The following is a 13,446-nucleotide window of genomic DNA, read 5'->3' as shown; positions in this document are numbered from 1 at the left end:
TGTCTCTTTAAGACTTCCTGACTTTCTACTGTGAAAAATCACCTGGAAAGTAGTAGCTTCTAAACCAAATACTACATAACCGGAAATGTTTCAGGAGTTATGTGACCTGAAATTGGGGAGAATTTAAAAACATTGGAAGCCAAGATTACATCTTTTACTGCGGTTAGCATGCAGCTACATGCGACAATGTTAACACCACAGTAGCTTTTTTTAAAAATAAAAAAAAACTCCAGTCCTGCCTGGCTGGAGCAGATGACCAATCACAGAAAGCGGGCTTGGAGTTGCGTAACACTTATATTAGTCGAGAGTAGAAAAAACTGTTGAAACCGGAGCGTTCAGAACAGTGGGAAATCTCAAGGGGATTTTCTCGAAAATACCTTGACGTTTTGGCCGTGTTTAACATGAAAATCATACGATAGGAAACACGCAAAAGCATAATTGTTCCACTTTTAAAAAAATGAAACCTGCATTAGGGTTAAGTAAATGTTGCTGGATTTGTTTGTATAATTGTCCACCGCTCTACTGTCCCACTTGTTTGGTATTGTTCATGTCTGTGTGTCTGGTGAGTGGTGTCGAAATGCAAATAGCTTTAGTCAGGAATCTACACAGACTTTTAAGCTTATTAGGAAACAATGTTGCCAGACGTTTTGATGTATTCAGGGAAGTTGGAGGGCAATGTATGGGTGGTCGCAGCCACTTGAGCACGACTAAAGAAGGCACCACCACCTGTAACTACTGAATATTATCCCTTGCTTTTACCTCATTAAGGGCATTGTATCTCCCTTGTTTTCTTACTAACAAAATGGGAATACCACTTATAATTTTATTGTATACGTACACAAATTTTCTTCTTGATGGAGTACGTTTTTTTTATTTTAATTTTTTTACGTTTTATTGCAAACCATAGTCAACTCGATTAATCGGTTTGAGTCATTTTTATAAAAAAAAAAAAAAGTAAAAATTCTCTGATTCCAGCTTCTTAAATGTAAATATTTTCTACTTTCTTCTCTCCTCTGTCACAGTAAACTGAATATCTTTGAGTTGTGGACAAACAAGACATTTGAGGACGTCATCTTGGGCTTTGGGAAACACTGATCCACATTTTTTCACCATTTTCTGGAATTGTATAGACCAAACTACTAATCGATTAATCGAGAAAACAATCAACATATTAATCGACAATGAAAGTAACCGTTGCAGCCCTAGAAAACACACTCGCAAACACTGTCTAGGAAAACACTGTACTGGTGAAAACCCTTTACTGACCGTCTAACCTCTGCTCCCTAAAATGAACCATCACTGCTACATATCAAACATCAGCCCTTACCCTAACCTAAAGCTCATCCTAATTCAACCTGATCCTACAGCTAAAATAGTCCCTGGAAGAAGTGAAGACCAAAACTGTTCCGTACACTGTATATACAGTATCTCACAAAAGTGAGTACATCCCTCACATTTTAGTAAATATTTCATTATATCTTTTAATGGGACAACACTGAAGAAATGACACTTTGCTACAATGTAAAGTATTAAGTTTACAGCTTGTATAATGGTGTAAATGTGCTGTCCCCTCAACATAACTCAACACACAGCCATTAATGTCTAAACCGCTGGCAACAAAAGTAAGTACACCCCTATGTTAAATTCCCATAGAGGCAGGCAGATCTATATTTTGAAAGGCCAGTTATTTGATAGATCCAGGATACTATGCATCCTGATAAAGTTCCCTTGGCCTTTGGAATTAAAATAGCCCCCCATCATCACATACCCTTCACCATACCTAGAGATTGGCATGGTTTTATTTCAGTTAGCCTAATAGCTGGTTTGATTTGCATTGAGACATGATTTTATGGAAAGTACCCCATGCCAATCTCTAGGTATGGTGAAGGGTATGTGATGATGTGGGGGGCTATTTTAATTCAAAAGGCCAAGGGAACTTTATCAGGATGCATAGTATCCTGGATCTATCAAATAACTGGCCTTTAAAAATAAAAATCTGCCTGCCTCTATGGGAATTTAACATAGGGCTGTACTCACTTTTGTTGCCAGTGGCTTAGACATTAATGGCTGTGTGTTGAGTTATGTTGAGGGGACAGCACATTTACACTATTATACAAGCTGTAAACGTAATACTTTACATTGTAGCAAAGTGCCATTTCTTCAGTGTTGTCCCATTAGAAGATATAATGACATATTTACTAAAATGTGAGGGGTGTACTCACTTTTGTGAGATACTGTATACATGCATTAAGAGTACTCAGAATACTCACACTAAAAAACACACCCTCCAGGTCTTCACTCAGTCACATAGTAGAACAACCATGCAGTAATCCTCAGTTTGGCAGCTTCTTTTATACTCAACATAAACTAAGTGAGGCACCGCCTGTTTCAGATACTGCAGTGTTTACACGCATGGCCCGAGGGCACAACAGAGTTTCTTATCCCGTGTTGGATTCAGCCCACATAGAATTACCAGCTTTTGTGCTCATTAAGAACCGCCCAGTGAGAGACAGAAACAACCTAAGTCCTTTTTTATTGAGGTGTTTCATCTTTGTCTCAAGAGAACACAGGTATCGAACGGGGGGAAAAAAAGACGCTGAGGTCAGACGTCCCTTGTGTTTACATGGCAATGATCTAAACCTTCGGTGACTGCTCTAACGTTAGAATCGGCCTTGTATCGGTTGCTCAAGAGGAACATGTACTTGAGAGCTGGACTGCCTGTGTAACATTCTTGAATTACAGCATGCACTGTATGTATGTATGTATGTATGTATATATGTATATACATACTGTATGACACAAAGCAAGAAGCTCACATGAGGTAAATTAAGTTGTGCAGAAGAAAGTATGGTATAGGTGAAATATACAACACTGTAACTTCTTTTTTTATTTCAACCTGGAACGTATTTTCCTATGTTTTGTGTCTAAGTGACTGATGGGAACAACAATCTTAGAAATTGGTCCAGTGTTAAATAAATATGCAAGTGGCTGGTAGATTTTTTTCACTTACCAGCCCAAAAAACAACAGTAATCTATTTTTTGGCTGGTACAATTTGAACATTAACTAGCCATTTGGCTAGTGGACATAAAAGGTAATTTGGGAACCTGTGTCCGTGGCAAAAACAGCACTTTCAGTGGACGGAAACTGATGCACATTTGCCCTATAGGATTACATTGCAGTCCGGTTCGCGGCTGCTGGTTACAGCGTTCTTGCTCAAAACTGGACCAATGATTTTTGTTCACACTTGTTACTTAGACATCAATACATGGGGAAATGGGTTCCAGGTTGAAAAATACCAAAATGAGCCTTTAAAGCTTTAGTGCGTAACTTTTTAATATTAACGAACGTTCAAGCCATTGCCAAATGAGTTGCTACAAAGCTAATTAAGACTATCAGCTCAACACAACTCTCTCTGTGTTTCTCAGTATGGCTATGTTCAGAAGTTTGTGGCGTCCGGTGACTTTCCCACGCAGAAACTCGAGTGAAGATTATTAGCTCTTCTGAAGAGTCCATTACGTTTTTTTAATCCTCCATTTCCTCCTTGGCTACTAGCAACTGCTTGTATGTCGACGCGCTGACAGTTTTGTCGTCATTACTAAGAATTCCTCATGGGGGAGACAGAAACTACGCACTATAGCTTTAAATGTTTAGTCTCCTCATAGTTTATTACTATGGTGAATTTAGTTGACTTTAGTGCAACTAATTTTCATCATCAGCCTTATCTCACACTCTTACAAAATGTAGTAAATAGGGGAGGGAGCCTTGTCTTGGAAGGGAACAGCATCCAAATGGGGGTGTTACTGGGATCGGATCTTGGGCAACTTTCCCAGAAACAAGAAAATCAATAGACAGACTATAAAAGAAAAATAAGAGGGTACACTTATCCGAAAGCTGTTGTTGATATGACTTGACAAGCAACAGTAAAAGGAGCGTGTAAGAGGCCAAAAGTGTTTATAAAATGATCGGTTATCCCATTTAGTGCCTGTCAATATGCTGTTTCACTCTTCAGGATCACAGACAAGTTAATTAGTAGTGGTTTATTAATTATGCAAAGCAAATATCAATATGGCTTGTTATTCCTCTACACAGGTGCACTCAGAACAAACCAGACTTGTTTGGCTGCGTGCTAACAGATTGATGCGGATATTTGCGCTGCGGTGGCCAATGATGGTGTGTGTTTATCTTTTGGGCTACAAAAGGTAGATGTGTCCTTGAGTTGACATTACGTGAGGACAGGAGGCAGGGAAAAAAAGTTGCTCAGTGGTTTAATAATGGCTTGTTGCACGTTCTCATTGCAGTACTGATACTGACAACAGCACTATAGCTTCATTTTGTGAAACAAAACAGACACAATGGCAGCCTATGTGGACCCCAAGGCTTAGACCAGTTGGGAACCCCAGGCCTATGAACTATGGTCTGTAAAGTTTGTAATACTTCTGACTACTGACTCCACAGAAAGTCACTTTAGTAGCAGCAGCTATGTCGATGTATTGCTAAAATGTTCCTATGCACTTCTCAATCCCAGGTGGACGCGCACAAACGCACACTGGAAGTTGCGTGCATCCGCAAGCGCTCGAACACAAGCATTCAACAAATTCAATTCAATGCCGTTTTATTCATGGCGTCAAATCATAACAGAAGTTATCTCAGGACACTTTACTGTGTGTCTGGACCACACTGTAATTGAAAGACCCAAGACATAAGCGCATTGAAAACACACACATACATACTGAATGTGTCCATGTGTGTGTGAGGGGAGCACTCGGGTCACCAAACAAAAGCAATCCAATTAACCTCCACACACCAATAAAGAGTGAGTAGAGCAGGACTCTAGGGTAACCCCCCCCCTCCCATTCCACCCAACCTCCCAGGGGTGCGGCGAAAGGAAAAATATCCTGTGAATTAGTGGAAACCTCAGTCAGTTCCATTGTTCAATGGATGTCTCCTCAAATTTAAAAGGAGAGGAGGTGAAGGGCTGTAGGTCGGCAGCAGCTGTAAATACAATCGCTCAGAGAGCGGGCCGAGAGCTTTACTGTGGGGGTGATGAGAGAACCAGCGATCCCAAAACCTCCGCCGTCCCTGAAGGATCATTAGCGTAACAGCCTGCGAAAAAGCAAAGTCATAACGGAGCTCCCACGTACAAAAGTGCCTGTCAAATCTAGAGTGATTTATACCAGCGCAGTTTTCCGGTCTTTCCTACTGTGCTGTGTTTTCATTTATTCAGCTGTGTCTTTGCTCATTATCTTGATTTGTAAGTGTACATTTCACTCTCACTTGTTCTGCAGTGGATATTTTTGTGACTGCACATAATGTGTTCTGCATCTCGTAACTTTATTACCAGCCATTGTTTTCACCTTGCGAGTCTGTGTGTGATGTGGGCCTGGAGACACCTACCAACTACCAAAGAGGCGGTTTTGAGTCTGTCTGTCTGTCTGTCTGTCTGTCTGTCTGTCTGTCTGTCTGTCTGTCTGTCTGTCTGTCTGTCTGTCTGTGCCCAGATTTTGTCACTAAACCTTACCAGGGTGTAGTTGAGATCAAAATAAAGGCAGAGTTCGATAATGGGTTTGGTCCAAGCAAGGGCACTGGAAGTAGGGAAAGGCCCCCCAACTTTCCGTCCTTGGCCCAATGTTGGTGTCGCGGCTAGTGTGATCCCATTGCAAGATGGTCTTTAGTGCTATCTCTGTTGGCTTTCTAGACTTTAAACTCTCTAATGTTTTACCATTGTGCAAATGACTAACACTAAACTACAATCATGAATCACTTATTGATACTTTCTGAGTTACAGATTAACAGGTGTTAATCCAAAATTATTTGGCCTTTTTAAAACTCATTTAAGTAAGTTGGAAATCCCACACACACTCTCTGTGCAGTGCCTAATTGTTCCAAAACCAAACATTATATTCAGAATAATGTCCTATTAGGACGTCTCATGCTACGCACAACAAACTACATGGCACATGAGGGTCGTCAACTGTCAGTTTTGCTATGATGTTTATACCGAGGTGGCTCTCTGTCTTTGCCATTTTTTGCCTTAGCAAGCAACATTGCAAATCAGTTACTAGGATTAATTTCTGCCAGTACTGGATTCACAGGATGTTTTGCAATACAAATAGTCAGGCCCTATTGGGCCCAGTATAAAGTTATATAACTACTAATACACCAAAAGGTTTCCAGATTAAATGATCTCGTCATAGTTACAGTAGTTTTGAGCAGTTTTTTTTTTTTTTAGATAATGGGCATTTTTAGGCCTTTATTTGACAGGACAGCTGAAGACATGAAAGGGGAGAGAAAGAGAGAGAGAGGGGGGGAATGACATGCAGCAAAGGGCAGCAGCTCGGAGTTGAACCTGGCCCCTCTGCGTCGAGGAGTAAACCTCTATATATGGGCGCCTGCTCTACCAACTGAGCTACCTCGGCGCCCTTGAGCAGTATTTTTAATGGAATGTCCCTATATGAAATGTGTGATGTTGCAGTAGACGTAAATGAATACATTTTTTCCCACACAAGAACTAAATGAATGCCCTTTGTTTTGCTGTAGCTGTTGTGTGTAACAAGCTTAAAGACCTCCGTTAAATACAACTTGTTTTCCATGTTAATGCCACTATTCAATATCTACTTAACGGGTTTAAAAACCTGACAGAGCGATGTGTAATCCATCAACTGAACGAAAGGGAGGCTCCATGAGGCGTTCAGGTGTCAGCTGGAAGGGGTGAGCCCGCTGGGGATGAGATAGGAAGAGGCATCTGACACGAAACAAGCCAGTTTGTGAATGCAGGCGACAGGTGTCTGGCTACGGTGAAGCCTCTAGTTAAACCAAAACGATCTGTGATGGTGCAAAGCAAAGCTGGTATGAAGTATGTTATGCTGGTATGAACTCAGCTTTGTGAGTGATAGATGGAAATTCAGAGATTTTTTTTTTTTGCTGTTTTTTTGTGTATGTGCAGCCCCCTTTGGCTTTGTGACCATGCCAGCTTTTCACGACGGATCGTAAAAAAAAAAAAAACCTCTTTCATGTTTGTGGGAAAGCCGATATTGGCTGAGACCAGGCTTTACTGGAGATCTGAGAGGCAGATATCAAGTCAACACTGGGTGTTTTTTTTTTTTCTTTCATACTACAACTTAGACCCCTGGACCTCTGCTGTGGGCTTTAAGCAAGTCTTGGTTTTCTTCCTCTCTCCAATCTGCTTTGGTGTGAAGATCTGATAGATTTTTGTCCGACTGGAGAACAGATTTTCGCCATCATTCTGCTGCTGTGGTCGCACGGGCCGTCGTTCAGGTTTACGTACGCAGCTCTGGGAGGCACGAGAGGCTGGCTCACATTACCCACGGTGCCGTTCCGCTGGCGATGGAAACCTCTGGGATGTCAGTTTGTGCAGGATCCCTGCCTCTATTTTGAGGGGTTAAGACAATAAGACACTTATACTGTCCCTTCCCAGGCTGAGCCTGAACTCATCCCGTTTACTGGAAGGAATTTAACAGGCGACAGCTGTGGCCCTACGGGGCATGATCCCATCCTAAATCATTAGTAATGATAGCCTTATTTTATACAGGCTGCTTGCTTGCATTCTGTCTCTCTCAGTCTCTCTCTCTCTCAGTCTCTCTCTCTCTCAGTCTCTCTCTCTCTCTCTCAGTCTCTCTCTCTCGCTCTCTCTCTCTCAAGCTAAAAACTTTGTACAATAAACTATCGGGGCGAGGGCTCGCTTTGACACACCACCTTTCAGTCATCCGAGAGCCGTTTGTCATTCACATCTTAACAGAGGGGATTTAAAAAAAAAAAGCGTTTCCAAAGTTTGGTAGTTTGCATGATTTTAAAGAGTCACAGCATGTTTTTTGACTTGAAAGTGAAGTGAACTCTGACTACCCCCAGTGTAAACTTGCAATGCAGCAGCACCAGGAGACACATAAAGAACATTTGAACACACCGAATGACCCTACTCAATCTAAGATTACAGGTGAAATTACACCCAGGAAACTTGGCTGGAACTTTCAACGTATCCTAAAAAACAAGTGTATGTTTAATAACAGGAGATCCTGGTAACAGAAACTACTTGTTTGTGATTGGCTGGCACCTGAAACACCGTTCCAGTTGGTCAACCTCGTGTTCTAAATCAGTGAGCAAAGTATCATAAACAGGAGGTTCTGATCTGTCCTATGTTACTCACTGGCCAAACAGACCTAACTATGAGTCAAACTAACTAAACTAACTAAACACGCTTTGTTTTTTTTTCCCCATCTGTAAAGGCACTATTTCATCCTTTTAACCTTTTTTTTCTTCTTTCAAAATGCATTGTTAATACATCCACAGGAAATATATATAGATATACAAGCAATGGTCCATTTCCAAAGCTCTTTAAAACAAAGTAGCAACAAAAATAGTCTTAGTCCTATTTTCATTTATTCATTGTCTATTTCTTTTTTTCAAAGGACAACTATGAAAGAAAGAGACATGACATAACTATATACACACACACACACACACACAAGAGAGGGGGAGGTAAACTTTCACACTTTCGACACAGCTTCACCTTCTGCCAGTACTGAGAAATATATTAAAGAATATATATATATATATATATATATATATATATATATATATATATATATATATATATATATATATATATATATATATATATATATATACACATATACATATATATGTACTGTATGTAATGTAATTATGTACCGCCTTAAAATGTCCAGGTTGCCCGACCTTTTTTTGACCTGTCAGCTGTTTGTTTTTTTAACCTTTATTCATCCAGAGAGAGGTGACCAAGCAAACCGCTTCGCCTCACACAGACGCACAAGATCACACGCACGGCAACAATGGTCTACTGTCGACCCTCAGAGCACGTCCACTGGAGCTGGAAGTTAAGAGCTCGAGGATCACCGATATGTGCCAGGTGAACCGGGGATTCGAAGCAGCAATTTCCGCGTCATAAACCTGATTTTAGTTTGTTCAAGCTGTTTGTGTGTATCGAAGCCCGAGCTCTCCAGAAACCCATCAACCGCTGACCTGAACACAGGTCAATGACCAGGGAAAGGGAAACTGAAAGATGAGACACTGCTGGGAGTGTGTGTGTGTGTGTGTGTGAGAGAGTGTGTGTGTGTGTGTGTGAGAAAAGAAAACCGAGAGAGGCAACAAGAGAAGTAAGACAGATTGGAGATAAAGTGATATTGTGATGCTAAGATTTAAGATGGAAGTCTCATTTCATAATTCCATAAGAGAACATGTTCTGTGTCAGGGTGTGTGTGTGTGTGTGTGTGTGTGTGTGTGTGTGTGTGTGTGTGAGAGAGTGTGTGAGTGAGAAAAAAACAGAGAGGCAACAATCGAAGTAAGACAGAATGAAAATAAAGGGATATTATGGCACTAAGATTTAAGATGAAAGTCTAATTTCATAGTTCCATAAGAGAACATGTTGTGTGTCAGTGTATGTGTGCGTGTGTGTGTGTGTGTGTGAGAGAGTGTGTGAGTGAGAAAAAACAGAGAGGCAACAATCGAAGTAAGACAGAATGAAAATAAAGGGATTTTATGGCACTAAGATTTAAGATAAAAGTCTAATTTCATAGTTCCATAAGAGAATGTGTTCTGTGTCAGTGTGTGTGTGTGTGTGTGTGTGTGTCAGAAAAAACAGTGAGAGGCAACAAGAGAAGTAAGACAGACTTGAGATAAAGGGATATTGTGGCGCTAAGATATAAGATGGAAGTCTCATGTCATAATTCCATAAGAGAACGTGTTCTGTGTCAGTGCGTGTGTGTGTCAGTGTGTGTGTGCGCGTGTGTGTGCGTATACTGAGCGTATTTTTATCTCCTGACTGAACCTGGAGCAGCGTGTGCTTCAGGATGACAGATAACATCATTACAAAGCACTGCTTGTCCTCAAACCGCCTCCCTAAGGCAAACATCCCACAGCGACACAGAACAACACACCTCCGCTGGTTTGTTATGACTCAATCAAAAAAGAAGTCACCTTCACTCTTACAAAGCTTCTAACAAGCTACAAGCAGAGGTGGAAAGAGTACAAAAATATTCTACTGAAGTAAAAGTACCGTTACGTTGATGAACTTTTACTTAAGTACAAGTCAAATTACCGGTATGAAAATCTACTCCAGTAAAAGTAAAAAGTAGCTCATTTAAAATGAGTAAGGGTTACTTAGTTACTTTTTAACAGCTAGGGGAGGTATACTTATTATACTTATTGAATTAAATCACAGTCTTTTGCATTTTGATAAGGGCACGAAGCCGCTTTCAATTTGTTGACAGGTACTATGCCAAAGCAATGGCGCAAAACGACATTGGAGACCTTTCTTTTTATGCTCAGTAATATATGTGCTTTAAAATGTAGCAAAGTACAATACTTTACAACAAAACCAGATTTTAAAAACTACTGTTGCACGTAAATGTACACAAAAATACAACTCAATTACAGTAACGTGAGTAATTGTAATTTGTTACTTTCTACCTCTGGTTACAAGTTGTTCAAAGTCCTCAAGATGTTTTTCAGTGTGTTGAAATTGGAGGAACAACTTTAGAATTTTTTTTCAAGAGAAATCGAGTAGCTATTTAATCTATAAAATGTCCGAAAATTGTGAAAAATGTCAGATCAGCGTTTTCCAAATGCCCAAAATGACGTCCACAAATGTCTTGTTTTGTCCACAACTCAAAGATATTCAGTGTACTGTCATAGAGGAGTAAATAAATTAGAAAATATTTACATTTAAAGGACAATTGCGGCGCAAAATGAACCTAAGGGTTAAAGACGTGTACCGAGTCAGCCATTTTCTGGGATATGTTTTCATGCTAATCGCACAATCAGTCGAACGCCAAACGCTGCGTAACCAGTAACATAGCTCAAGCATGGCATTTGTCATTCGACTGATCGTGCGAATAGCGATTTCTTTTTACTTTACCCGTGCCCCGACAACTAGCGTTATAAGCTAATTAGCGGTGTGCTGCTAAAACTGGTCACATTCGATTAGCATGAAAACATATCCCAGAGAAGGGTGGACTCGGGACACGTGTTATTAGGTTCATTTTGCGCCGGAATTGTCCTTCAAAGATTGACTTTTATTCGTAAAAATTTTTTTTTGACGTGGACAGGTGGGAACAAGTACATTTAACCTAAAAGATGACAACGTGCATCCCCCCCACCCCCCCTCCCGGTCCATCTATGATCCTATGATACAATATATAAGCTGTAGGTGTAACTTGGCTCTGATGAAACCTTAAAATGTCTTACATCTAAGTAAAACCAAGCACTGTTTCCTTTGACTTCTGACCTGGATGACATTTTATATACATTTTACACATTTTAAAGGCCCTAATAATTAAGCTACATCGATTCCAGACCTTTTTAACGGCCTGCAGATAGCACGGTGAAAGCTTGGTGAGTGTCAGGGTCGGATAATTTAAAACACCTCCAGGCCTTGTCGCTGTAAAGGCCAGCCGGTCTAAGAGAGCGATGACGTGCTTTCAAGCATGCAATATCAGTTTTTTCTGCGATAAGTAGAATAGCGTCTGACGGAGGCAAGGAGAGCCACAGCATCCGAAAAGGCCTCGCTCTGCTACTGTGCGTGAGTCAGAGGTGACAGCTGGATCCTACAGATCTGACTGTGGATTTTCCATTTCCCTTCTTCGTGTGTTTGTCCAGCTCTTTTCCATTGTCAAGAAGTATTCTTTTTTCTTCTAGATGGTTTTCAGGGGGGGGCGTAAGTATGTATAATCACAATACCATGCATGCGGCAGCAAGGTCTTCGAAATGTTTATTTTCCCATTTTGCCTGTTGTTTCATTTTATATTTCTAATGGATCTCATAAAACCACATAAGGAGCCAGAGGAGCTGAACTCAGGAACTAAGTCATTTATTCACGTTTCCACTTCATCTCCAGAAAAGTGCATGATGTTGGTGTGATGGCTGTATAGGAGACGTTCAGAGATGCAAACGCCAGAAAGGAAATAAGCCTGTCTCCAAAGCAGCAATGATCTCCTGCTTGTTCATTTCTCTAACTCTTATTTCTCTATGTACACAAATATAGTTTAAATGTTGGTAGCGTTAAATGAAAATCCCATTGCAATTGCTAATTTGGATATTAACCCTCTGAGGTCTAAGGGCATTTTTAGTTACCTTCTTGAATTCTCCTTTTAAGGGTATTTGCGTATAACCTCATCCCCATGTGTTCCATATCAAAATGTTCAGACCAAACTCAGCTTTCTGGATGTTGAAGCCCAAAATTGTTCCAGAGCAATGTATAAAGAGATGATTTGGCGCTAAAGCGGAAATATTTCTTAAATCTCTTGTGAAAATAAACCTACACTCAATTGTTTTGGTGCTTGAAATGAGTTCACAAACGTTGTGGGTTCACAAAAGTAGCATAATATATGAATAAAATAGTAAATAAATGTCTAAAATTACATTTTGTAATATCAGTTATTGAGGCTGATTGGTGAATGGTTGACATATTAGCCTTGCACTGTACTGCAAGATCTGTTAGCACCCTAAGAAGTATTACCTCAGGAGCAGGGATGTTTTGGGAGGCAGGAGCCAAAACCTGGTCTCTCTCGAAAAAGAGATTTTAATCTCAAGGAAATTCCTAGGTTAAATAAAAAATACATATTCTTGAGTTTCAGGAAAAGGTCCTTTTTTTCTCAAAATAGCCACGAGGGAAATGTTTCTCAGGAGAGGATCTAGACTGTAGATTGGTCTTTCTTTGCTCCACCAAGGCTTAACCTGAACTCAGATTGTGCAAACTTTATAATCCAAATGATAGATATCTCATTTTGGGATATGAGACCTTTTTTATTTGTACTCACCACTTGGAAGACCTCAGCATCCTGACCGGTGGTGAGGACCATCTGGGGCTGGAGGCCGGACTGGAGGAAGGAGCCGTGAGCCGACACCGTGCAGCCTCCGCTACAGTGAGAATGGGGGGGAATGAGATCGGAAGTTAGCATGAGCACCAGGCAGAGACACAGTAGATCCCCACTGGGAGGGACCTGCTGTTAGCGTTAGCAGTTTAGCCACTCGTCACCTCCCACTCCTTTCCTCCTGCTGTAAAACTAAAAGCAGAAATCTGTCTCGTCTCATCTGCAGATATTCTCAGGCACATTAGCCCTTGCTTCTTTTCCCTCTTGTGCCTCCTTTTGGTGTTAAGTGAAGAAAGAGCATGGGCTTACATTTGGAGGAAATGAATCAAGTTGACATTGACAAATACTGATATCCAAACCATTTCTGACAATCCCAAAGTGTCCCACAGATGTGGAGGACACAACGATAAGACTGAAAACCGTTTCCTCCTGCTGTAAAACTAAAGCATCAATCTGTCTCGCTTCATCCGCAGAAGTTCTCAGTCACATTCGCCCTCGCTTTCTCTCTCTGTTACCTCCCTGAGGTAAAGAAGCATGCAAGAGCTCAAATTTTGGAGGAAATTTATCGAGTTGATGATGACA

The 13,446-nt window shown here is 40.7% G+C and overlaps 1 protein-coding gene across 2 annotated transcripts in view; it reads right to left on the bottom strand.

Annotated features, from left to right (window-relative positions):
• The window catches only part of met (MET proto-oncogene, receptor tyrosine kinase), an 89,292-nt gene that overhangs the window by 26,901 nt on the left and 48,945 nt on the right, over positions 1-13,446 (bottom strand). For both annotated transcript variants that reach the window (XM_028586202.1, XM_028586203.1), the window contains exon 10: positions 12,811-12,910. In XM_028586202.1, coding sequence (XP_028442003.1) covers positions 12,811-12,910 — 100 coding nt within the window. The remainder of the gene's footprint in view (positions 1-12,810; positions 12,911-13,446) is intronic.

This window comes from Perca flavescens, chromosome 8 (assembly GCF_004354835.1).
Source record: "Perca flavescens isolate YP-PL-M2 chromosome 8, PFLA_1.0, whole genome shotgun sequence".
Lineage (NCBI taxonomy): Eukaryota > Metazoa > Chordata > Actinopteri > Perciformes > Percidae > Perca > Perca flavescens.
This window is presented reverse-complemented; position numbering and strand designations above follow the sequence as displayed.